We start from the raw sequence: 27162 nt of genomic DNA, 5'->3' as shown, positions 1-27162 counted from the left end.
CACGTCACTTAATGAAATATACTAAGGTAGTATAGCCATTATTTAAAGCCATTGTGCTTAGACTCAATCACAAAAAAATCCATATTTATAAATTAATCTAGCCATCCATTCACTCCGTACTTTCTAATACACGATATGTGATTCTGAAACTGCCAAACGAATCAGACAAAAATGATGTTCATTTGGATAAAATTTTAAATCCATACACTCTCTCTCTCAAAGAAAATAGAACAGGACCTATTGCAGACAGATATTTTAGTTACTAATTAATAATAATTAAGTTATTTTCTTCTTTCCCCTTTATGTCTTAGCTGCTGAAAAATAAAATCTCCTTTTATTGCAGTTAAAGGAAGATGTGAATGGGGGGGAGGAATAATAGAAGTACTCTCCCCACTATACTCTCTGTCAAGTCAAGTATGTCTTTCCTTTAAAAAATATCAAATCTGCTCTATAACTTGCATGTGAGCAGAGAATTAACATACTGGCAAGAAAAATTTTACAAAAGAGATAATATATCTATGAAGTAGATTTTTCTTGAATATTATTTTTCAGTCAAAAAGCCAGCCAAGCAGGCTATACTAAAACCTGTATATATAGAGAGATCTGAAATAGTAATGTATATTATATAGTTCAGAAATGAGCAGCCTACGATCTCAAAGCATACTTTTCTCTGAATGAGTATCAGAAAAACAGGTCATTCTTTTGGGGCGCCTGGGTGGCTCAGTGGGTTAAAGCCTCTGTCTTCGGGTCAGGTCATGATCCCAGGGTCCTGGGATGGAGCCCCACATCGGGCTCTCTGCTCAGCAGAGAGCCTGCTTCCTACTCTCTCTGCCTGCCTCTCTCTCTGCCTACTTGTGATCTCTGTAAGTCAAATAAATAAATAAAAACTTTGAGGGGAAAAGAAAAAGAAAAACAGGCCATTCTCTTTAAAGGTATTCAGAGCAGCTTTCTATGAAGGAAAGAGAAATTTGAGAGGAATTGGGCCATAGGCCACCATTGATAGGTTTTGAATGAACAATGTCAGCACATAATTGTGAGAGCTAGGTGATGCCCTTTGAAAATGTGCCAATTAAAGGCTATCTATAATTTTATGCAAAATTTTGTGCGAAATAGGGCTTTCTAATGGAACTGTTGATATGCTTAACCACTGTACATGGCCACAAACTCTACCACTTTAATGGAAATAGTCAATGCCATCGCCAGGACAGAGCCACTTAGTAGGAAAATTGGAAATTTAATTTCAATCAGACGAACAAAAAATTGAGAAGAATGCTTGAAGTGGTAGCATAAAAAACACCAGCGATTAAAAACATTTGGAACCTTTGCCTACCCTTCAAAGGCATTTGTTGCCATGGTTTTTAAAGACCTCTGAAAGCTTCAGCTGTGTCCACAAGAGCTGCCCAGAAAGAGGGGTTCTATACTGATTTTATTTGTCAGATGCATTTTGTCTTAATTATCTCCAAGATAACGATTACTTTGCCAAAGGGAAAAAAAAAGGAAGAGCCACTATCATTTCACAGGTAAAATGACTACGATTTTGCTTTTCTGAGCCCTTCGTCCAAGACATACGTGCACATGCACGCACACATCTAATTTCACACTATCGCATTAGAGTAACGAGCACATAAAACTGGTAAAAAGAAGGGCATTCTTACATGGAAGGAGGTTTTCAGGTCTTGAACTTCAGAGTTGTGCCTTTCGTTTTTGTCTGAGGAGAACCAGGAGCCCAACATCTAGCAAATTTACCACTACCTGGGGGTACGGCCTTTCTTTCAAAAAGTTTCATTACAAACGCTTTAATTTGAAAATTAGATGATACTCATATGTGCACACACTGAAACTCTTCTGCTCTTCCTCCTCACTGGCCTTATTTCTCTGCTGTACAACATGCATATGACCACAAGATAGAACATAAAAACCAGAAGTAGAGGGGCACCTGGGTGGCTCCGTCAACTAAGCATCTGCCTTCGGCTCAGGTCATGATCCTGGGGTACTGGGATGGAGTCCTGCATCAGGCTCCTTGCTCAACAGGAAGCCTGCTTCTCCCTCTACCTCTGCCTGCCCTCCCCCTGCTTGTGCTCTCTTTCGCTCTGTCAGATAAATAAAAGCTTTTTTAAAAAAAAGAATTAGCAGTAGAAATAATGGAAGGATTAGGCAAGCTCTGGGTCAGAAAAGATCCTTGTGGACTTCCACAGTATAAATAATTTGGGGGAAAAAAACCCACCTGTTTTTTATTTGAAAGTCATAAAAATGCTTCTATTTGTTCCTGCTGTTTATTATTTGTACAGCTCTATGTGATGGAGCCAGCATGTTCTCTTTTAAATTGTAAGCTCCTAGAGAGCAGCATTTGGCCCATTGGGCTAATTTGTGATTTTCTTCTTTAGAAGGGCCTCAAACATACAACTTTAATAATGAGAGTGTTTCTTACAAGGTTTTGGTAAGAAGCAGGGAACTCATAACACATTATTTTGAGCATCAAGAGGAAGTTTCTAGAGTTACTTCCCCACTATTAATAATGGGCAACCTTCAGGAAGTAGTTAGCCGTTCTCTTCACCAAGTTTCCTTAATATTAATGGAGAGAACTGATTCAAATCCCCACCCCTGGGTTGTCTGTGGAGTGTGGATTCTCTCTCCGTAGCTGCTGGGTAATTCTGTCTAGGCACCCAGTTATCACGTCAAACTCAGTATCTGGAATTGAACTTACCACAACCCCTCTCTGATTGCCCTTTCTCTTGCTGTTCTCTGTTCAGGTGATGACACCATTATTTTCCCCTCTGTGTATGAACCTCTTAACTTCCTTCTCTCCCAAACATCCTATACTGAATCACTTTCAAACAATCTAGATTCTTTCATTATAATATCCTCAGTCTATTCCCTTTTTTCCTCATTTCACAAATACCCACAAGTCCAGACTTTTAGCCTGTCCAGACAACTGGTATACCAACCAACTTAGCCTATATGCTTCCTCTCTCTCTCTCTCTCTCTCTCTCTGTTGTCTCTTCTATATGCCTCTAGCAGGTTAATCTTCATTAAAGTGTGTTCTGTCCTATCTCTCCCATGACTGAAAAAAATGTAATGGTTTTGTGTTGCCTGAGACCCACAAACTGATCCTAACCTTCATGTCATACTTTTGTTGATTCACTGAGCGACTCCTGCAGTATGAAGCCTTGATTTGGGCCTTACTTGTGAGGTGCTCACATTCAGTAAGGGAAAGAACCATCTGTCTACACAGACACTTGCAGTCCCAGACACAGAGGGCCACTGGAAAGTGCAGTGGCCCCTGCATTAACATCAGAGAAGGTTTGATAAGAGTAACTTTTGACTAGAATAGGAAGAGAGTTCACAGGCAGGTTTGAAAATAATTCCCAGCAGAGAAATGAATGCTCATATTTTAGTCATAACAAGTAGTCAGATGAAGACACAGGGGCATCACTAAGAAGCCAGGCTGAGGTAGAGCTTGATGTGGGAGATAATCTGCATAGTTATGACACTTTAGGTCTCAAATACTGTTTCCCTAGGGCTTCCATGACAAAGGACCACAAATGAGTAACTTAACATAACATAAGGTATTGTCTCACAGTTCTGGAGGCTGAAAGTCTGAAATCAAATTGTCAACAGGACTACACACTCTCTGAAAGCTGTGGGAAACACTACTTTCTTGCCTCTTTCTAGCTTCTTGTTTCTGCCAGCAATCTTTGATGCTCTTTGCCATGTAGCTGCATCACTCTTATCTCTCTCTTTGGTCTTATGGCCTTCTCCTCTCTGTCTCTATATCCAAACGCCCTTCTTATAAGAACACTAGTCCTGTTGGTCAAGGGTCCACCCTACTCCAATATGACTTTGGCTAATTATATTTACAGTGATTTCTTCAGAAACACTAAGGTATTAGGGATTAGGACTTCAACATGGCTTTGGGGGAAGCACAATTCAACCCATAAACAGATATGCATGAGACCACCTAGGAAACTGGTGGGAGAAAAGGATGGGGAAATGAGAGGAAAAGAGATTGTAGATGCTGGGGAATGCCTACTTTTAAAAAGCGAGGTGAGGTAAAGTGAAGAGACAGAGCACAATGAACCCTCTGTTCCCATTTTCCCTGAGCTTTTCTTGGTTTATGCTATTTCAAAATTCTGGAATTATTTTCCAAACTGCTGGCTGTCTATGAAAATCCTTCATTTCTTTCTAGGCCTATGTCAAATTTACCACTTGCATTAATGTGTCTCCTGCCAGGCCTACCCAGTGAAATTTCTTCCTTCTCTGCAGTCCTCTAGCAGATCTTATTTACCATTCTTTCAACTTCTTGTCCTAATCTATCTAACAGAGATGTGCCCAACACCACTAGAGGCACTGGAGCAATAGGGCAGACCAGACCTAAAGTCAGCTTTCACTGAGCTTACATCCAAGTTCTGGCAGGAATATGGGGAAGCAACATCTGGTACATATAGACAGTCATCAGCTGAATGAATAACTAAGAGAACTTCTTTAAGGGCTTAAGGGCTTTAACAAAAAATAAGGGTAATGGAGTAGGGGGGAAAAAAAAACCCTAAGTGGAAAAATTTGTAGGATTACTTTGGCTAGGGTAATCATGCAAGACTTCTCTGAATATACTGACATGATCATGACATGACATGACATGATTTTTTTCTCTGAGAAAGTGATCTTGGACAGAGATCTGAATGACAAGGAGCCAGCCAAGTAAAGATGTGGGTGTTGAAAGCAAAGGGAAAAATGTGCTGATATCCTGAGAAAGGAACATGGCTGGCATGTTGGAGGAAGAGAAAGAAGGCCAGTGTGGCTCGATTATAATGAACAGGGGGAGAAATAAGCAGGACTAAGAGACTATAGAGTGTTATAAGCCATAGGAGGGAATCGGGACTTGAAGTACAGTTTGTCTTAAGGGAAAGGTCATATGACCTGATGAATATATTGTAAAAGATTTCTCCTGTTGTTGCATGGAGACTAGATGGCAGAGGGGCAAGTGTGGAACATGGAGATCAAAATTTCGTATTTTCATGTGCATATATTGTCAAGACCTCAACTTTGAGCCATATCTCTGAAAGAATTCCACAGATGAAATAGATAATGAGAGAGCTGCCATCACTTTTCCCCCATCTGCTGGCCTTTTCCAGGCATGGGTAGATGTGTCAAGCCAGACAGTGATTAGAAATGTGAAACTAAATGTAAAAGCTAAGCCCTCTTGGAAAAACAAGGGTGAGTTCCTAAGCACAAAAGGTCTAAGTTCTCTCTTAATACAGCTCTACAAAGTGGAAGGAGCCAAGTAAATGGGCCAAGGTTCTTCCGAAAGTCAGGCTGGGCTTATCCTCAGCCACTGTCGCAGGAGCTATCCAGGGTGCTGAATGTCTCACCCCCAACCACCCCACCCCTGATGCTTTCCAAGGACTCATGGACAAAGCTTGTCAGTTATCCTATCCAGTTATCCTGGACCTAATGCCTCACTGCTTTGAACCATAACCAGACTCTACTATGATACCACCCTGATGGACTTCTGGTCTTAACTAACCTTTAAGTCAACACCTGTCTGGGCCATGTCTGTTTGATCTAATGTTAATTATCTTCTTTGTGCACCTGAGAGAGATAATATGAAATGGCAGCATAGCTAGTGGTATACAGATAGGTTTGGGACTCCACTGTACCTCATGACCATTTGAAATAATAATGTCAGAGAAGCAGAGAGCTCAGTGGGGTCTTTTTTTCCTTGGACTTATACTCAAAGGTGGTACCTGGCTATTAAGCTGTTTATTGAAACAAACCTGTTTATACAACTCATCCAAAGTCTCTACAACACATCTTTTAAAACGCTGCTTAAGGAAGACACGTATTGCATAGAGCACTGGGTGTGGTGCATAAACAATGAATTTTGGGACACTGAAAAAAAGTTAAATTAAATTAAAAAAAAAAACAGAAACACTGCTTCTCCATCTGCAATGATTAACAAGTTCATGTACTATATTATTTTACCCCTCCCTTAAATAGCATCCTTGACTTTGCTTTAAAAAATATATATATATTCAACTGAAGGCCATTACTCAATTTCTTGAGTAATCAAGTTTATACACTAAGTAGTGGATGAAAATTTGTATGCTTTCAAATCAAACACTTTACCTCTTCAACTAAAACACTTAGAGCACTAGAGTAATCTGATGGATACTTATTTCTAGCTCTCTTCTTAAATAACAAGAAAAACAGGGACAGCTGCAGCATCTTCAGAAGTTTCTACCCGCATGTCAGACCCTTCACTGTCCTTAAATAGGTTTGAGGGTCAGTGTGACTTTTAAAGAGCCAACGAAGTTCAGTACAACTTTTTAGATGCATGTTATCAAGACTATCATGAGAAAATTGGACAAGAAACCACTAAACTTGCTCTGGTATTTCCTTTTTATATGCACAAACAAACCAAATACACAGAAATGCCATTCAAGAAAAAGGAAATAAATGGCATTATTTTTACATAATCTAAGAATAAATACACGGCCAAGAATGTCTTTGTTGGATCTAATGTCAATTAATTTTGTTAATGTCTCTTCACAGAACTCCCCAACGTCCCTTTCATCTCCAGGTCTTTGCTCATATGCTCATTCCTATGAACCTTCATCCCAACTTCTTTCATTCTGCTCATTCAGCTCATCCTCCAGACTTAATTTTGAATCAGGGAACCTTCTTGGAGCCTGACTCAAGCCCTACCAAGACTGAGCGAGGTCTGGACTCCTATATAACACCCTCCACTCACCCTCATCTTGGCACTTATCACACTGTCATTTAGTTGCCAGTTTATTTGGACAACTCTCCCACTACCTTTTAAGGCTATGAGTCCCGGGCCTTTCACAGTGCTTTGCCTAGTAGAGGCAATCAATGAATAAATGAGTGAACTAAGAAACTGAATTATTTGTAAGGTCTCTCCCTATCTCTAGAAGTTAATATCTCTGCCTCATTTCTATGCTTTTTCCAAAACTGTGGACTCAATATTCACCTCATTTAACAGAGTTTATATAAGTGACTTCATACCATGATAAGAAGTTTCTGAAGCCAGAAGGAAATTGTAGTTTATATAACTTATATACAGTAAAATTTTAGATAATATAATTTACAGTGCAATGAAATCCTACTATTTGGTCTGTATATACAAGATGGAGATAAGATATATAGTTTAACCATCAAAAAGTAAATAGAAAGTTTTTAAATATTTGAACTTGAGATAATGCCATACCCATAAAATATTTTTTATTAGCTCACATTTCCTTCGCTATTTTAAAGCCATTTTTCTTTTCTGTGTTTTTTTTGCTCTAATGCCTTAATGTTCAGAGACAATACTCAGTCTGATATGAAGTTATATAGTACACTCTTCAAAGCTGAACAAATAAGATGAAAATAATTTGTGAGAATATTGGTATTATTCCTTGAAGAAAGGTCCTTTCTATCTTTAATCTTAGTAATTTGACTTTCATAACTAAAAATATTTATTTTCTTATACTCATCTATTATTTTCGTCATATAATAGTACTTTATCTATACTGACTTACTCTCTAATTGTATCATAAGAACAAGTACCTTTGCCTCCCCCATAAATTTCCCAAATAAATTCCAAATTTCATGAGATTATAGATTATATCTTACACATATTTTCTCTTTTAACATCTTACATAGGTACAGAGTAAGTTTTTAATAACATGAATTGTCAAAACTTTAGATTTAGAAACAATCTATTCCCATTACATACATTAAATCAAGGGTCAGCAAATTATGGCTTGCAAGCCATTTCTCATCAGTTCTAGTCTATTTTTGTATATAAAGTTTTATTGGTACACACCCACCTACTTATGTATTGTCTATGGCTCCTTATAGACCACAATCTCAGGGCTGAGTAGTTCCAACAAAGACTATAAAGCCTAAAACAGTTACTGTCTGGCCTTTTCAAAAAAAAAAAAAAATGTTGCTGAACACTGCTCTCAATCATTTTTACAGATGAGAGAACTCAATCTCAGATAAGTGACTTGTGAGAGTTTGTAGTTGAACCTGTTCATTAAATCTACCTCTATAAGATGATTTGTCAATACCAGAGAAAATGACCGGTGAAAATAATGCTATTTTAGAATACATAAAAGTAAACAAAAGAAATATCACAAGTGAAGACAGTTGTTGAAAGACTTTTCAGGGCTTATACTAACCAAAACCAAATAGAAATATCATCTTTCTAAATTAGGGTAGTATCATCTGGTAAAATCAAATAATCTATGTTGCTTTAACACAGAGATATGTCTATATATACATATCCATGTGTATATTTATTTGTATTTCTATTTCTTTGTGTGTGTACATATATATGTATAGAAACGAAAATTTACTATCAGAGAATATCATTAATTTTATTTAAAAATCCAACAAAAAAGTGCAAATCTTACAGAAGACTTCTAAAAGATGTTGAAAGCAATTACTGTCCAAAAGACTGCTTTTAAAATGGACAAAGATAAATAAATTTTAAAAATTGACCCAAAGTGAATTCACCCAACCTAAACTCCTATCAGACTGCCACTCCTGCCCGACAAAGGATCTTTAGCATAGATAGTTTAGGTAGTAGAAATGATTGATGTTTCCCCAGGGCATCCCCTAAAATGCAACAATATAGACATTCTTGGAGTAGAAATAATTTGTAGCTGGCAGTTGAAGGGAGAAGCTGCACTTGGTAAGCCACACACAAAAGAGGATCAAGACACACAGGTAAATGAAATGTTACAAGTCAATACTTACTAACTGCTTATGCTGATAACATGTCCCCTCTTACAGGTCACCAGCCATTGAGTCTTTCATTTTAGCAACAAGTCATATCATCCATGAGACAACAAAGAGAGGGACAAAGAGCAAGAGAAGAACCAGTCAAGTTAGAACTGATGGAAAGAACTGATGCTCTAGAGAAAAGAGCAGAACAGAATGCGTATCTGGAAACAGCCAAGGTGGAGAGGTAATCATGTTTAGGCAATTACACTGTCTTACACTGTATCATATAAGCCTAGGTGCCTGCAACACATGAATATCCACCTGCCATCCCTAATCAGGGCACAGACCTCTGGAGACTCAGCTATTAAAGTCCTCTTCCCATAGAGTTGCTCAGGACTGCTTGGATCTTGCCAGTGGAGAAAGCATAATTACTCAGCCACAACTGTCCTGGGCTTTGTCAACTCTTTCTCCTGAAAACTATTTTTTCTCCATGTGTCTACCAAAGATACTAGCGGACCTACCAAGTATTAGTGTTTTCTTTTATAAATAGCTGCTCCTACATGCCTTCCTTCTTCAGTTGCTTCCCCTCAGAATTAAAGGTGGACTAAGTTGTTTTTAACACACTATTACCTTGAATGCTTCTCTTGAAGAAGGCCTTACAGCCTTCACAGGACCAGACTCCATAATGGTAGCCCGAGGCATAGTCATTGCACACTGCACAGTAGCGGGTCTCCTTGGCAGACTCCATGGCCATGCTTCCTTTGTCACTGGTGCTGGCCAATCTCTCTCTGCCACCCTGGCGTCGACTGTCTGAATTTGGCCTAGAAAAAAAGAAATAGGAAAAAATAAAAGCAGTAAATCTATTAACATTAGAAAAGCAAAACATGCACGCTCTTCTAAAGAATAAGAGGCTTGGGGGATGCAGCAGATCCACTTTATTCTGACATTTTGAAATAATGAATCATAATGTAAGCTAATCTTTCATTACCTCTTGCCAGCTGTTATAGCAAAAGGTGTTTGCCTATTATATTAACCTTGAGGGGAAATTGTTTATTGCAAACTTGCTTAAGAAATGGACTGCCTACACCAGAATATATTATCTAGAAAATGACAAAATGAAATTAACTGGTTTTTAATAGATTTATTCCTTTTTTTTCCAGGAATTCACAATGCAGAACGATAAGAGACCAATACTCATTCTAATTCTAGACACACTAAGGATCTTTAGGAAATAGAGACAAGCATAAAGCAGCTGGGGCATTTGAAACTCAAATGAACTGATGAACAACACGGAACATGTATAGAAATATAACAATTCAGATGTTTATGTCATTTTTACCATGTAACCCTGGAAATCAGTTTCTATAACTTGACTGTAACTTAAGGGTGCCTTAAGTTACAGTCAAGTACTCAATACTCAACACTCCTCTTTAAGTGCATGTAGACTAAGAAGAGCAGAGAAACACAGACGATTACTCCAACCTTAAAATGTTCATAGAGGAAGCATATCCCAGAAAGAAACCTAAGAATTAATAGTAAGTTCTGGGAGAACCAAGGAAATGGAGAAGTAAAAAGTTTTAAGGAAGTAGAAATGTTTCAGAAGGAAGAGTGATCGACAGTGCCAAATAGAGCAGAGAAATCCAATAAAGCAAGGACTGATGGAATGTAGTAGGATTTGACAAAGAGGAACCTTAGCAAGGAGCTTCAGTAGAGGTATCCAAGCACGGGTCAAAAGCCAGCGGGTGGAATAGAAAATGGAGTAGGAGGAAATGAAAATGAGTGAAGACCATTCCTTTGAGAACTTGGATGAGAATAGGTAGAGAAGAGATGGGGTAGGGTGCTCGCTAAAGAATATAAAGATTTTTTAAAAAAAGATTTTCAGAATGGATGCAGAAGCCTTATCTAGACTAAAGGGAACGAGCAATAGGGAAGAATTGGGGGTAGAGGTAATGGCAGAACAGAATAAAGTCAAGGGAAGTATAGCAGTTGGGATTAAAGATACAGGTAGAAGGAACAGCCTCAACAAAGACACCTTGAAGAAGACAGAGAGAAAAGATCAATCCAGGATTTACTAGGCATGTGCGACCAAATAAAAGCAGTGGAGGAGAATTGAGGGTGTATGGTCAGAGCCCACCACAGTGCCTGGTATATAGCTGGCACTCAATAATGTATTTAAATGAACTCATCGAATGTTTCAGAATGTATAGGAAAAAAAGAAAAGTTGAAAGATACTGGAAGGATAGATGGAGTGAAGGTTTCTATAAGATTACCATAGGGTGGGGGGTGGGTGGGGGAAGCTGGGACACCTGGGTGGCTCAGCCCCTGATTTTGACTCAGGTCATGATCTCAGGATCCTGGGATCCAGCCCCACTGCCGGGCTCCTTACTCAGCATGGAGTCTGCTTGTCCCCATGCCCCTCCCTCTGTTTATAATCTCTTTCTCAAACAAATAAATAAAATCTCAAAAAAATAATAAAAATATAATTTTTTTTTAAAAAGCAACCGAAGAGGAGATAAAATGAATTGAAGACAGAGCTTCCAGGGCCTCGGATTAAAGAAACTCATGCTTCCTGCCTCTATTCCACACCCAAATAACTAGACCACATTGACTTTCTCACTGGCCCTCCCTTTCACAAGCCCAGTCTTTCCTTTTAGCTCAAATTTTATGATCCTTTCCTACCCTGATCATTCATTGATATTGTCCACAATTTTGTGGCATTGGTTCTCAAACAATACTTGCCATAATACTCACAAAATAGTGGCTCCTTGCATTGAGCGCATCTGACTTGGCCAATTTTTTCCATTCTGAATGACACAGCTCTTAGTCTGGCAGCCTCAAATGCAAGTTCTTTATTTTTTAATATCTTTAGAGAGCACTGGCTTGCCATTTTCGGTTCCAGTTCATAGTGTCCTGCCTATGCCCTTCCATTTAATCACAATGCTGTTGAATGCCCCTCTCCCCAGTCAACCCGCTCGTTTACTAACATCTTATGCATGATTCAAGTCAGTAGGAAGCAGCTGTGAATATTTAACTGTAGAAGCTCAGCGCCTTTCAGGGGCAGGGTGGTTAGCAAGCTGGACACTGACAGTTTCGAGGCCTTATAAATCTTAAGTACTGCAGCCTCCATACCCAGCTCGGGGCCCAGCCCACAGCAGACATTCCATACACATTTGCTGAACGAAGGAAGGCAGGAATGAATAATAGATGCATGGACAAAAGTTCCAAAGTATCGGGCAACTTCCGTCCATCACTGCATAATAAAATACTGCAAATCTTTAAACTGTGGTAGGATAAATGTAACATAAAAATTTATCATCTTAACAATTTTTTAGTGTAGAGTTCAATAACATTAGGTTATTCACATCAGTGGTAACCAATCTCCAGAGCTTTTCCATCTCACAAAACTGAAACTTCATACACATTCAACAATTCCCCATTTACTGCTCCCCCCAGGAACTGGAAACCACCATCTACTTTCAATCTCTATGCATTTGATACCCTAGATAATTCATATATGTGGAATCATAGACTAGTTGTCTTTTTGTAAGCGGTTTATTTCACTTAGCATAATGTCCTCAAGGTTCAGCCATGTTGTAGTGTCAGAATTTCCTTTCTTTTTGAGGCTGAACAATATTCCATCATACATTTATACCATATTTTATCTATTCATCCACCAAAAGACAATGGACATTTGGGCGGCTTCCATATTTTGAATAATGTTGCTATTAACACGGATGTTCAAATCTCTCTGCAAAAGCCTGATTTCAACTCATCTGGATATATACCCAGAAGTGGTACTGTTGGATCATATAGTAGTTCTAGTTTTAATTTTGTGTAGAACCGCCATATTTTTTCTCCCATGTTAACTGCACTATTTTGCATTCCTACCAACAATGCACCAGGATTCCAATTTCTCTGTATCCTTCCCAACAGATGTTTTCTTTCTGTTTTGTTTTATTTTGCTTTTTTAATAGCAGCCATCCAAATGTGTTTGAGGTAATCACTGCATCTTTTTTTTTAAAGATTTTATTAATTTATTTGACAGACAGAGATCACAAGTAGGCAGAGAGGCAGGCAGAGAGAGAGGAGGAAGCAGGCTCCCCGCCGAGCAGAAACCCCAATGTGGGGCCCAATCCCAGGACCCTGGGACCATAACCTGAACCAAAGGCAGAGGTTTTAACCCACTGAGCCAACCAGGCGCCCCTAATCACTGCATCTTAAGGTCACCTCTCTTACCAACCATTCTTACCCCTTCAGTTGTACATTTGTGTGTCTCCACTGCTGCTAAGTTGTTCATGTCTTATTCATCTTTGGAACCCCAATTGTTTATAGTATAGTGCCTCATCCAAAATAGAGACTTGATAAATATTGATATTAAATGAATTAACCAATGACTGAATCAATAAAGTGATCACTTTTACAATGTAAGTGGAATATGCAAATATTGTTTTTAAAAGTACTGGTAAAAGTTTAATTGCAAAAGCTCATTTTCCCCAGCTCTAGCAGAGATATATACTATCTGCAAAATGTCTTCCATGTACACTTTATTTTTGAGACGTCCCTGGAATATGGAAAATCCACTGCAGACATAGAGCATAAAACCAGAAGGCCTCCAAAAAGAAGAGAGAAAACTACTCAGGCCATATTTCCTTCCCACAAAGGAACTTTTTTATCCAACTTGGAAAATCATATATATAACACTGTCGGTTATTGTTTTGGCCCAACCCTGCTCTATGAATGCTCCTAAACGGGGATGTCATGAAAAATATAATCCAGATCAACCTAAAAGGCAAGCGAGATCTTCTCGTGGTCTGCAAAGCACTGTGGAGCCTTGGAATATGTTCAGGTTTTCTGGAATATCCATTAGGCCAAAGTAATTTGGTACAACTGCCTCCAGACAGAGATCTGTGTCCCCAGTAGGCAGACTAACTTGGCTTCATCATCCGTAGTGGAAAGGAACAGAGTGGGAGGTGTCTGTGCCTGGACTCAGACCAAGCCACAAGGGTAGGCCAGGCACTGACCTGTGGTTAGATCAGCCCCCAGGGAAGAGCCTCATTAGAGGTCTCAGACTCATCTCTTCCAGCCTCCCTCTCCCTGGCCTTGCCCAATCGCATCTGTCAAAGACATGGCACTCTTGGCTTCATGCTTCTTTGGTAGGAAATGCTTTATACCATGTTTAGGGCAATCTTTCTTCCCCTCAGTCAGCCTCAGAGGCCCTTTGGTTTCTCCTTATTTTTATAGAAGCAAAATTAATTACTCTCATTTTCATGAGCTAAATGTATTCAAGTTCTGCCTTCCTCATATATAATCTATATATGATCTCATTATTATAGCTGAAAAATTTAATTCTTTAGCCAATTTGCTAAAAGATGTCTGTCTTTATAAAATTCTTATCCCTTTCCCACTGAATTGTCACGAAATCTCAATAGTTCCTCACCTTGGGCACATTCTCATAAGACTCAGATAAGAAGTTGACTAGTTTACCAAGTTAAATGTTCTTCAGCCTTCCAGGTATGTCTAAAGATTCTCTAAAAAGAAGTAAGGAAGAAGCTTAAGGGCAAAATGGAGAGATGTGTTGTCAGCGACTGAACACATCACAGTTCAGAGGCATGCAAGTGCTTAGGAACAGAGTGATGATGGCAGAGAAAAGAAGGGCAGAAACGTGAGATCAGAAAATGAGAGACACCACCACTGCAGCTATGGAAACTGGAAACTCAACTGACTAGATTTAATTCCCTTTTCATTATACACATGGACTACTAAATATTTCCCAGTGGGCACCTACTGATATTATATATTCAATATGATGAAGAAAGAAGCCTGAAGGCATTCATATTGGGTCTAGATAGTGGACTCTTTTAGACCAAATCGCAACAGAGCATAACAAAGTGCATTTATCAAGAAGATTTTCATTGATCAAAGGAAGAGTTTAATGCTCAACATAATGAAATACTGTTCGTTTTCCAACCATAAATCATGGTACCAGCCAATCCAAAGGCATTCACCTGATGAGTCAAGAATTGTTTAAAAATTTTTTAAAGCTTTTGGTTTCTAGAAGAAACATTTTTGCAAAGCTAAGTGAAAAAAACCAACAGATGTCCACACCCTAGAGATGGGGTGTAATTAAGTGCCAGTGGGATAACCTCATGAGACTCTAATCCCCAAATCAAATCCCCAAAGTTATATGCACCCAGAGGGCCTTATATTTTTCTTTGATGACGCTTACCACAATTTCCAGTCCTATACTTGAGTGATTATTGACAAATATATGTTCCCCCTATTAAACAGTGAGTTCCAGGAAGGCAGGGATCACGTCTCATTTGCTCCCAGTTTTAACTGACACACGTTTAGGTCCTTGATGAACACGTGCTAAATGAACCTCTTCCATCTAATCCATCACCAAATTATATCAGTTATTTCTTCAAAACGCTATGCCTATCTTCCTTTGCATTCCTTGTTTTCGTTATTCTTGCCTAAGACATAAATAACCCTACAACTGAATTACTAAAAGTAGTCTCCTGCCTCTCACAAGTCCTCAAACTCAGCCTGCCTTCCACTGTCAAAAGAACGGTCATAAAATACAACTTTCACCTTTCAATAACTTCTCATTACGTATATATGAGGGTCATTACCCTTTGGGGGGCCTCGGGGACCTGTTTGATAATATAGAGAAGACTCTGAAACTGTCTTTTCTAGAAAACACACATAAACGAACTCTCAAACTTGTGGCTTTAATTCTTTAATTTAATTCTAATAAATCAGGAAAACAAAATTTTAAAATCATCAACATATAGAATTAAGCTCAAATTCTTGAATTCCCTGCTCCAACCAATATTGTTCTCTCTATAGCTCCCTGAGGAAAATTTTATCAACTCCATCTCTGAGAAATTACTCATACCACCATCTCTGCTGTCTCTGCTTCCCTTCAGCCATCACATCTCACCTATCACAGAAAACTAAGCTGTAGTTCCCCATCTTCCATAAGGCTTATCCTAAGTGTTCCAACTCACACTGGCTCAACTTTGAATTCCTACAGCACAAGTCTTCACCACTTCTCTTGACACCTAGTTAGATACTGGATTATCATCTGTCTGACACTACTCTACACCTGTTTTCTTTGCAATATTTTCTTCCTCTACCAGGCTCCTAAATGTCACTGTTCCTCAGAGCTCTGCCATCAGCCATCTGTCATCCTTAGCGGACATTTTCTTTGTGGGAATCTTGGCCCCGTGTGTGATCACACTCAACTACCAACCTACATCCCTCTCCTGTACTTCGGATGTGGATTCAAATTGCCCACTTTGCAGCTCCTCTTGAATGACCCACAATGTGGGTCATTAATGTGCACAAAACTAAACTCAGTATCTTTCCCAAAAAACCCACTTCTATTCCTGCATTCTCATTTTGGCCCTAAGACTCTAGGATCCAACCAAGGCATTCAAGCAGGCTCTTCCCTCTGCCTGGCCCCAGAGTAACTCCTATTTACCCTATAGTCACAGCCTGAGCTTAATTTTCTCCAGGGAGCTTTGCTTACCTCCAAGAGCTAGATTACACACACCCTGGACTCTCCCCAGTGAAGTAGCCATCTTTTCACTCCCTGTGATACTATGATTTCTAATAAGAATATATATTTGGTCTTTGTCCCACTTCTTGCACAGAGCTTCTGAAACCCTTGGAATTTCCCAACTGACAGGAGAGCAACAAAGGTGTATCTTATACCTTAATGAGATGACTTTTGGATCCCACCTAAGAATGAAGGCTGGTTGCCAGGGAAACCATCCAAAATGGTGAGTTAGAACTTTCAGTCTCCTACCACCCCACCTCCCACCTCCAGGGGAGAGGGGCTGGAGGCTGAATCAGTCACCACTGGCCAGCAATTTAATCAATCCCATTTACATAATGAAGCCTCCATAAAAACCCAAAAGGAAAGAGTTCAGAGAGCTTCCGGGTTGGTGAAATATGGGGAGCTGCTGGAGAAATGGTGTACCTGGAGAAGACATGGAAGCTTCAGACCCTTTCCCCATGCCTTCCCCTAAGCATCTCTTCCACCTGGCTATTCCTAATTTGTATTGCTTTATTTAAAACAAAACAAAACAAAAAACCTGGTGATCTAGTAAATAAAATATTTATCTGAGTTCTGTGAACAACTCTCAATCAAACCCAACAAGGGGTTCATGGGAACCTCTGATTTATGCTTAGTTTATAGCTAGAAGCACAAGTGAAAACCTGGGCTTGTGATTGGTATCTGAAGTAGGGGCAGTCTTGTAAGACTGAGCCCTTAACCTACAGGGTCTAATGCAATCCAGGTAGATGGTGTTGGAATTGCGTTAATTGCTTGGTGTTATATTAAACACACACACTGAGTCAGAGTCACACTCCCCTATATAAAACCCTTTGCAGCTTCCTACCACATCAAGAATAAAATTCAAAAAAACACAGCATGATCCATGTCCTGCCCGTCACTCCAACAGGGACTGACTCCTCACACTCCCCGCTGATCACTGAGTTGCAAACGCTGACTCCCAGCTGCCCCACAAACACCAAGCCCCCTCCATGTCTCCAAGCCCTTTTCCCTGACTTGCTCCCAACTCCATGCAGTTCCCTACCTTCTCAAGTGTCATTTCTGACCTTGCTAAAGTAGTCTTTCTAGGACTTCCACCCTCTTAACACCAGTTTATTCCCTCGTAACACATCACTACCCAACTTCAAACCAAATTTTAATTTATTTTATTATATAACTTCCCAACTAAAATGTAAGTTTCATTCCCCAGCACCTTGAAGAGAGCCTACTGTGGAAACAACAGTTGAATAAACCAGTGCTTAAATACATGTTGGTGCTATGAATCGGCATTTTGTTGTGCTCTGTTTCATTATTATTACCCCATGCACCATAATCCCCACCATGGCAGGACTGTGGCCCCTTTACTTAGCATGGTCAACCAGCTCATGCTCAGCAGCCAGACACACAGTAAAGTGATTAAAAAGTATTTACCATCTGAATGAGTTACGGACATGGTGAAAGCCGTCCCAACTCTACACCTGGACACTCCCATATCACAAACCCATCCTCCACACGACAGCAGGAGTGATAGCTCTCCCCTGCAAAATAGACCCCTATTGGAAATCCTTCATGTCTCCTCAACATCTGTGGTAGGCCTTCTTAATCTTCTTTGGATGGTAGACCACAGGAAAATACCCTTATTTACAGAAATGCAGATTTCACTTATAATTTTAGGGTATTCATTGGCCTCTGAAGCCCGTGAATGGTCTCCCCAAAAGACTTCAGACTAAGAACTCTCAGCCTACAGGAGGAATGCAGACTTAATTTTGTGCATTGCCCTTCCATCTCTGGACCTTTGCCCACACAGCTTCCTCTCTTGGCCAAAGGGCAAAATCTCCTGAGGGAAAATGCCCACTCAGATAGCCACCACTGAATTTCTCAATAGAATCAACATGTGCTCCTCGAATATCACCTATAGAACTGTCTGGAATGGTCGTCATCATCATTGGTAGTCACTGTGGCTCTCCAGGAAAGAGATCCTATTACAGTCACCTCTGCTTTCCAATTTCCAACAAAGTACAGACAGTCGATTATGGAATGAATAAAATTATATGTCCCATACTGCGTGTCTTGCCTTCTTAGCTAGGCTATAGGTTTTCAAAAGTAGGTAAACTATATTTTAAATATTTTTTTATCACCAAAACACTTGGTATGGTGCTTTACGTAAAGAATGTATCTGATAAATAGTGAATAAATCCATCAAAGAATTAAGAACAGCTTTGCAAGAGGCATTGGTTGAATCTGTTGCAGTGACAGAATGATGCATCAAGATCATGAGAAGCCAATTATTGATGCCTGTGTATGTAGCAACAAATATATCGATCTGATGGTGGCTTCCTGTGTATTTCCCTCTGCTGTAAATATAAATATGAATGGGCCTAAGTTAGTGGTGATTGGTGTCTAGGACTAGAACTTACCTGTGGGTTTTTCCACTCTCTATAAAGGTTTGTCTTTGAATTTTAATATAATCTCATTTTCCATGGCAGTAAACAGACATTCTTTAAAAAAAAAAAAAAAAAAATTAAAGTTGATCCAAAATGGTAGAGTCTAGCAAGGATAAATCCTGAATCTCATTTTGAGAAAAGCCCAAGTTAACTGAGTCCTGGGCCAGGTTTGAGTAACCCATTAAGCCATGTCACATGTATTTTGTGGGCAAGGTCTTTAAGCAATTTTAAGTATTTTAAGCAAGATAAAAATTATTTTCTGGATGAGAAAAGTCACTCCAAAGACTCCAGCTCCTTTACAATGCTCATCTGAAAACTTCATCTGTCTCTTGCCTCATACTAACCATTTAATGAGTGTAGTTCTTGTTTGTATTGATTGTGTGTCTTCTGGTTAATAAAAAGAGGCAGAGAATATTCTTCCCTAAGAGATGGAAAAGAGAACTCCTTCCAAAAAATGACTGGTGGTACATACCATTGAAAGTCAGCTCCACCAAATGACCTAGGGAGAGAGCTTCAGCTGCTGGTTCAAAGTTCTGCCCGAAGTTCAAACCACACCCTGCATTTCTGGAAGACCAGCCTGACCCCTGACCTAACAAGATAAGGGTATCTGGGAGAATAGGCAAGTAAAGTGTCACAGAACACGAAAGGATGGTCATAGCGGGCCCTATTGTTGAGCGCCTTACAAGTCATTGATCCACTGAACCCTTAAACTACACCAAGCACTACTATTATAACTGCACTTGTTTTAGAAGTTAGGTACCTGAGGTACAGAGGGATAAGGAGCTCACAAAAGTCATACAATTAAGCAACAGTGGGGTCAAGGAATCAGGCAGTCTGATCCCAGAGCCCCGACTCCCAACAGAGAATGGAATCCTCAGGAACTCCACCCAAAGGCAGCAAGAGCCAAAAAAGAGTATTTCGCATGCTCTGGGAACAAAAATCCTTACTTCAGATATCATCCCTAATCTCATAAATAATAATCCCAGCTGAAATTGCCCTTGGCTATTTATTACCCAGCCAATACTAGTTTTTTAAGGGAAAATGCTAATCCAATGTCTAGTGCAAAGGTTGAGAACTCTGTTGAGTTCCTTGGAAACAGAATTTAAGGGAGCTGGCAACAATACAGGAGAAGAACTAGATTAAAGTTTGAATATTTCCTTAAGATATGATTACATAAAATATCTATTTTAACTCATAAAAAACTGGAAAGTGTTGTGTTGTTAATGTCCATACATAAGAGTTCTGAAACTCTGCACAAAGAACATTAGCATTCACCATTCAAAATGTAAGGCTCTCTATAAAATGTCAAGAGGTTTTCCCACTCACTTAAGAAAAATATCTTCACCCCAAAATACAAGTGAGTGTTGATTTTCCACACTAATGGGAAACAAGGATAGCCTGGCAGAAAGCTCCCTAAAAACCCCATTTAGTCAATATCTTTTTATCTGTTCTCGGTTCCTAATGTGTAACCAAATGACCTGATTTGAGTTTCATCACCTCTCCTTTCTCTAGTCACACCAACCTGTTGCAAGTGCTAATGAACCGTGAGGGCAAGAAGCCCAAAGTGGGATGCAAGAAACAAGCATAGGGATGACATAAAAGAGATAAGTCAAGAGAGGTGCTGTAGTGTGACACCACACCTTCTTAAAACAAGTCTGATTTCCAGCCTAATTTCCACACAAAGTATGACATATATCAGGAGGATAAAACCTACCCATATGCAGAAATACTAAGAAATTCATTCATTCATTGAACAGCATCACAAAAGCATCTACCTACTGCCCCCCACCCAGGGAGTACAGGAAGGCAGAGGACAGCTGCAAAAGGAGGAGAGGAGAGGGGAGGAGCAGTAAGAGAGGGTGACAGAAGGAACAGAAGGATCACCTCTGCCCTCGGAAAGCAGACAACTCAAGGAGGAAGACAGACGTGAGCCTCTGGGAAATACAGTCGTGCTCTAACACTGGCCTCTGGTCGGTTTTTGAATGTGATTCATAAATCATTCACTTTATGACCCTCCAAGAGATAGGAACAACATGTCACCACATAAAAAGTCCACACAAACATGTCTAGAACAGCAAATGGAAATTTTTACTTACAAAGATTATTTGGGAACCTGTATGCCATTAAAGATCATACTGCAATAAACACAATAAACTTCAGGACTTCTTTTAAACAAGAGACTATTTAAAAGAAAACCAGAGGCCCAAAATGGCATCACTTGGGTTAAAGCCTCAGGTCAGTAAACCAGGACTGGGTCCCTAACTGAACTGCAGTTTCAACCTCCCCAGAAATGTTAAGTCTTAAACTATCAATCAGGAATTTTCTGAGATGGATCAGTTAGACAATCTGTCACCTGTGCCTACACCACCCCCCAAAGGAAGATGAGGTCATTGGCATAATAAGACCCCTGCCATTCCACCTAAGAGAAGATCTTGCCTGGAATAATCCTTTCTTTTCTTTTGTGTCTAACTCTCTTGCCCCACCCTCCTTCCTGTAACAACCTTCCATTCTGTACAACTCCTCAGAGTGGCCCTGTCCTTGCTAGAAGACATTCACTGATTCATGAATCATTTCATAAAGCCAACTAAATCTTCAAACTGACCCAGTTGAATTTTGTTTTTTTTTAACAAGAGGCAGAGTACTGAGGTTGGAAAGTTCTAGACTGTTCTAGAAAGTTCTAGAAAGTTCTGGGTAAGAACCCCTGGGTTCTAGACAAAAGGCTGCCGGTAACAGCTACATGTGCTGAATCAAGTCACCAAACCTCTCTGGTCTCAGCTGCTTCTCTGTGAGCGAAGAAACCCCAACCATGTTCTCTAAATTCCTTTCCAGCTCCATGATTGTAGGACCATGATTCTATCCCATGCCTCTGACCAATGACACATCTCTGGCCAGCTAGAATTTCTTCAATGGATCTCATAAACACATAGCCCATTTTCCAAAACTCTTTCCCAAGAGTAATAAAATGCGTACAGATGAGCTGGCAAAAGGTGGCAGTACTGCCTTTCAGTCTGCTCAGCACTCCCTCCCGTGACCATGACCGATTCAAGATGACAAACACCCATTCCATCACAGAGAGCTGTCAGCAAGGGCCATTGTGTTTATAACGGCTAACATGACCTGCCCACACACACACACAAAAGTCGCTTCTCTAAAAGAGACATGAGAAACAGGAGGGGAAAAAACTAGAGGGAAGGAAAACAAGAAATGGAAGCAAAGGAAAGGGGGAAAGTACCTTTTTGTTTTGGACATTTTCTTAGTTCACTGAACTCTACCAGCAATAATTGAAGCAGGAACCTGAACAGAAGAAAATACAGCTGAGATACCAAAGACAAAGTAAGCAGAATTCATCTACTGTGTCTCTCTGCCCAGGCTAGTGCACATGGCTGGAAAGAGCTCTAAAGCAAACGAATGATTCTGGAATAAGAGACAACTAGGATACGGTTTAAAAGGAACAGAGGTTCTTTTGCACAGAATGACTTCATCAAATCCTTAAATATAATCAGTGACCAGAATTGTAACTCTTCTGAGTAGGAACTAATAGCTCTCTTAGGTGTGGAGGTTAAAACTGAATCTTCAGGGTTACTCTTCTTTGACTTTCCAATCCACCCAACAGGAAGCAAGCTCAAAGAACAGTCCATTTTTTGTGTGTGGATTTCTAAGAAGACACAGTGGATCTCTCTGTGATGTAGCCATGACCGCAGCTGCAGATGGTGTCATTCAGAGACACAAGGAACACATGGGACATGTATCAAGCCATACAGCATATGGAACTCATGGCCAAAGATGGAACTCATGGCCAAAGATGATTGGGTTGCTGTGTGTGATATGCCTTTTTGGGGCCAGGGATTTCATAAGTTTCAGGAAGTTTTGGAGTTCTGATGTGCTACTATTATCTCTTTGACTAAGGTTAACATATGCAAAGTGCTTTCTGGAACCCTCCTGTGTCCCAATCCCCCCAGGCATCTTTGTTACAAGTATTTTCACCGCAAAACTAATCACCCATGAGGCGATTTTGTTGTAAAACATAAAATCACAAAAGTCAGAAGAGTGACATTCATTAAAAAGGACATAATGAAACATGAAAAACGAGTAACAAAATTAAAAAGACTTTATTGCAAATTCAAAATATTTGATTGCCCTCGAAATGAAGAGTGGAGATTTATGTCAACCCTGTGCAAATAACGGATTTTATTTTGTGGATCGCACCTAGGCACTTGTCTTCAAAGCTGTTTAAAGAGGTTTTCTTTTTCTCTTTTTTGCTTGTTGATTTGTCTCCTCATTGCACTTTTTCCTTTTTTTTTTTTTTTTGCTAAAATTTCCCCCTTCCTTAAAAGAGGCATCAGTTTCCCCATACAAGGATGCGTATTTGTAAAGGAGCTGTTATTGCATTGTGAAAGTCTACACTGCTCTTTATTCTTGACATATGTCACATGTTCGTTGATAAGATATCCCAAAATTCTATGGGAAATGTGTGTTCAAAACTCTGTGCCACTCTATAGATTATTATGAGGCTTAAGATTTATATAATTAAAAGAAAATGGGAGCACTGGGGCACCTGGGTGGCTCAGTCGGTTGAGCATCTGCCTTGGGCTCAGGTCATGATCCTGAAGTCCTGGGACTGAAACCCACATTGGACTCTCTGCTCAGCAGGGAGTCTGCTTCTCCCTCTCCTTCTGACTATCCACCTCCCCTCCTCTCTCTCTCTCTCAAATAAATAAAATATTTGAACAAAATGGGAGCACTGTGTCAACAGAGAAAGGAAACCAAACTGTCAACCCGTTTGATAAAAACAAACCGTCACACAAACCACTGTTGATCCATTTTCTTTTATCTTTTATGGCAAAACTTCTTTACAACCAATTAGGCACTAAATATGTTTGCAGCAAAAATGCTGGTAGCAAAGATGCTTACAGTCGATGTACCTAGAACCCTCTGGAACACCCCAACCTCTTTCCCCTGACTCATCTCCTGGTGTTCCTTTGCCCACCTTCAAGCAGCCCATTATGTGCCAATTACTTCCCAACCAGCCATACCTTTGCTCATATTGTTTCCCACCAAGAACACCCTTGTCCAGCCCTGTTAGCCCAGAGAAATCCTAACAGCATTCAGATTCAGCTTCTCCACTCTGCTGCCTCCATACAGTGTGCCCACATCTTCTCAACCCTCTGCACACTGCATTGCAATAAATAGTTACATAGGTTGTCCACCTGTTAGAGTATGGAATCCCTGAGAGCAACATCTAACATATAGGAGGCAGCCAAAAGCTCTTTTGAACGTATTTAAATCAAATTCAGGGGCACCTGGGTGGCTCAGTCAGTTAAGCAGTTAAGCATCTGCCTTTGGTCTGGGTCATAATCCTGGGTTCCTGGGATCAAGACCCAAGTGGGGCTCCCTGCTCAGTGGGCATCTCACTTCTCCCTCTCCCTCTGCCTCTCCTCCTGCTTATGCACATGCTGTCTCTCTCTTTTTCTCTCTCAAATAAGTAAATCTTTTAAAAATAAGATAAGTAAATAAGCTGAATTTAATTAAGTGAATTATATGGGACTAGTTTCATGATATCCTTAAAATAACTAGAAATACCTTAAGAGGTTAGTAAATCAGCCCTGATATGTATTCAATTGTCTGTTCAAACTTCTCACAGACAAGAAGAGATTATAAAGCAGAAGAAATTTCAAGTTTGGATAAGTTACTTCCAATTCGCCAGAATTTTCTAAACTGCTCTCTAAGGGCCTTTAGAGTAAGTTACTCAACATGTAAGCTCACTCTGTGCCACTTATCCCCCCCTCTGAAAATAGGAATAACAACATATTCTGTGGCTGAAGAATTGATGCCACTAGATAATGTTTATGAAAAAAATAAATATGTCAAAATCCTCAGTGGAGATGCTGATGTGAATCTTTAAAACCTATTTTGAAATAAATATACAGTAGTCCTCCACTAAATGTAGGACAGTGAAGAGATTTTAATAACTATGCAATCCTTTTTTTTTTAACTATGCAATCCTTGACCTCCTCATTCACATGCTACATGAAAACTATAGAAAGTAACCACCTTCAAAGTAACTAACAATACAAATTCTTGACACTTCAGGAAATAATGTTAATTTTAAACAAGTAATTAGTGTGGTGGTGATTTTTTTTTAAAAAGTCATCATCTTTAGAAATGCATTCAGAAATATTTACAAGTGAAATGCAATTGAGAAATCTGCATATTAGAACACATGAAGTCATTTTATTATTCCATTTCTGTAAAAAGGTTTGCAAACTTTCACAATAAAAATTGAGAAGGTATACTCTTCTTTTCAAACCCTCTACTGGATCTCCAGTTCATTCAGAGTGAAAGCCAGAATCTTCACAATGGCCTACAGATGCCTTACTTACTCCAACCCCCGGCCTCCTCTCCTATTCACCTCCAGCCTCTCAATTCCAGTCATCCTGGCCCCTTTGTTTAATACACCCAGGTATGCCCCTGCCTCAGGGCCTTTTCACTGCTGTGACCTCAGGTTAAAATGCTGTTCACTGGGATATCCTCAAGGTACCATTCTCTTCCCTATTTCAAATCATTGTGGAAAGTCACCTTCCCAAGGAAACCTTTGCTGATTTGTCTGATTTGTTCACTGGTCTGCTCACTGTGTCTAGAACAGTGCCTGACATACAGTAGATGGTCAATGAATATTTGTTGAATAAACCAATGAACGAATGAATGAATGAGCAAACTGGGTCAGCCATCCAGTGACTCCAGGTGGAGGTCTCACAACGTCATCACAGTGAGGTCAGAGCATGTCAGCCAACTGCACGGATCAGTTCAAACCAAACGCCAGACAGTGGTCCAACGTGGTACCCAGGAAGTCAGCAGAGTACATACGGCAGTTTTCTAGAGCCTGAGCGAAGTAGCCGGAACACCCAGCAGATCCCTGAGCTGACCCCCACCTCCACCAAGCAGCTGGCCACCACCATCGGCTACCTGAGCAGCATGATGTACCAGGCCTGCAGCCATCCTATGCCCTCTGGAACGTCAGGACGTTCTTGAAGACCAAACCCAGGGATTACAGCAAAGACCTACCGGGCCGCCTCACCTCCCATGGTGGCCTGCATGAGACGCTGGAAGTGCTGACCTCCCGCACACGCGGCTGAGAAAGGCAGGCCTGGGGTTCTGGGGTCGCAGACTCTCTAGAACGGACATGCTCACCAACTCTGACCAGGATGGAGCAGAATCTGCTTCCGCGAGGCTCGGTTCATTTGTAGAATCAAAACGTGCTGCGAATTAGAGGTCTATCATTTGAGAGACATTTTCAGGTGATTTTTTTTTTTTTTTTTTTTTTTTAGTGATCTGAGCTTGGACACGGAATGAATAAAAGCTGTGATGTGGGGAGGGTGGCAGGGGGCGGAACAGCTACGCGCTGTTACTCCTTGGAAACATCAAGGTCTCGGGCTCCCTAGCACAGGCTGGCAGGACGTCGCTCGCATCTGTAGTTTCCTCTCGCTTCCGGACGGCAGTGGCCAGCATGTCCTCCGGTTTCTAGACAGTATCCTCCGGTGGCTTTGTCTAGACAGCAGACTCAGAAGGAACCTGAAATCTCTGGGAATAAGGACTCAGATTTCCGGTGTCTCCCCCACTTACTCCATCCTCATATAAGACTCAGCCTTGGTCAGAGGAGAATCAACATCATGTATCTCTATTACCTTTATAAGTGATATTTATAACCTTTTACATTTAGCTCTGAAATACTTTTCTTGATTCTTTGGCTATAGTTCTGCTACGTATAAGCATGCTACAAAGCCAAAAGCAAAAAAAGCGAACAAACCAACGTTTGATTCGCTGCCTTTCCATTCCTAGTTCTCTGCTCAAGCCTGGCTCCTATCCAGCTGGGACAAAATCACTCAGCCATTAGTCAGTGGCCTCGGATGCCACCAGCTAAAGCAACACGTTTCTCAAGCAGCTGAGAACCCTGGAGAAAAACCTGTCCAGCCCCTGCTCCAACCCTTCCCTCCCAGCTCCATCTTGGAGTATGACTCTGGGAGTTCTTCAAAGTCCCTGGGTTGGGAGAGAGTAAAAGGAAATATTTCCAAGGCCTTGGAAATTCTCACTCGCACTCCGTTCCCTGTGGTCTCACTCATAAGCCTTCGGAGACTTTCACCCCAGAAAATTACACACATATGGTAATATCTGACCTATACTCAGAAGATTATTGGAGCATTTCCTTATCCCACTGACTCCAGCGTATCTCCTTTTCTGTAGCCTAGATTTTTTTTTTTTTTTTTTTTTGCAGTTCCCCCTTGAATCCATGCACTGGAGATCCCCCATGCCACATACCATTCCCACAAGCCCCCACGTGGAACCCTGGTCTTCCAAGCCACCATGGCCAAGCTCAAGTTCTCTGCTATCAACTCGGCCACTCCCAATGTGCTGCAAACCAGAGGTGGAGAA

The 27162-nt window shown here is 40.4% G+C and overlaps 1 protein-coding gene across 7 annotated transcripts in view; it reads right to left on the bottom strand.

Moving 5' to 3' along the window:
* Window positions 1–27162, bottom strand: part of ESR1 (estrogen receptor 1) — a 395092-nt gene that overhangs the window by 248270 nt on the left and 119660 nt on the right. For all 7 annotated transcript variants that reach the window (XM_032836367.1, XM_032836368.1, XM_032836369.1 and 4 more), the window contains one exon: window positions 9361–9551. In XM_032836367.1, coding sequence (XP_032692258.1) covers window positions 9361–9551 — 191 coding nt within the window. The remainder of the gene's footprint in view (window positions 1–9360; window positions 9552–27162) is intronic.

The sequence above is a fragment of the Lontra canadensis genome, unplaced genomic scaffold, assembly GCF_010015895.1.
Source record: "Lontra canadensis isolate GAN:19392208 unplaced genomic scaffold, GSC_riverotter_1.0 scaffold92, whole genome shotgun sequence".
In the NCBI taxonomy this organism is placed as follows: domain Eukaryota; kingdom Metazoa; phylum Chordata; class Mammalia; order Carnivora; family Mustelidae; genus Lontra; species Lontra canadensis.
Note: the sequence above shows the minus strand (reverse complement) of the source record. Positions and strands in the feature narration are given on the sequence as shown.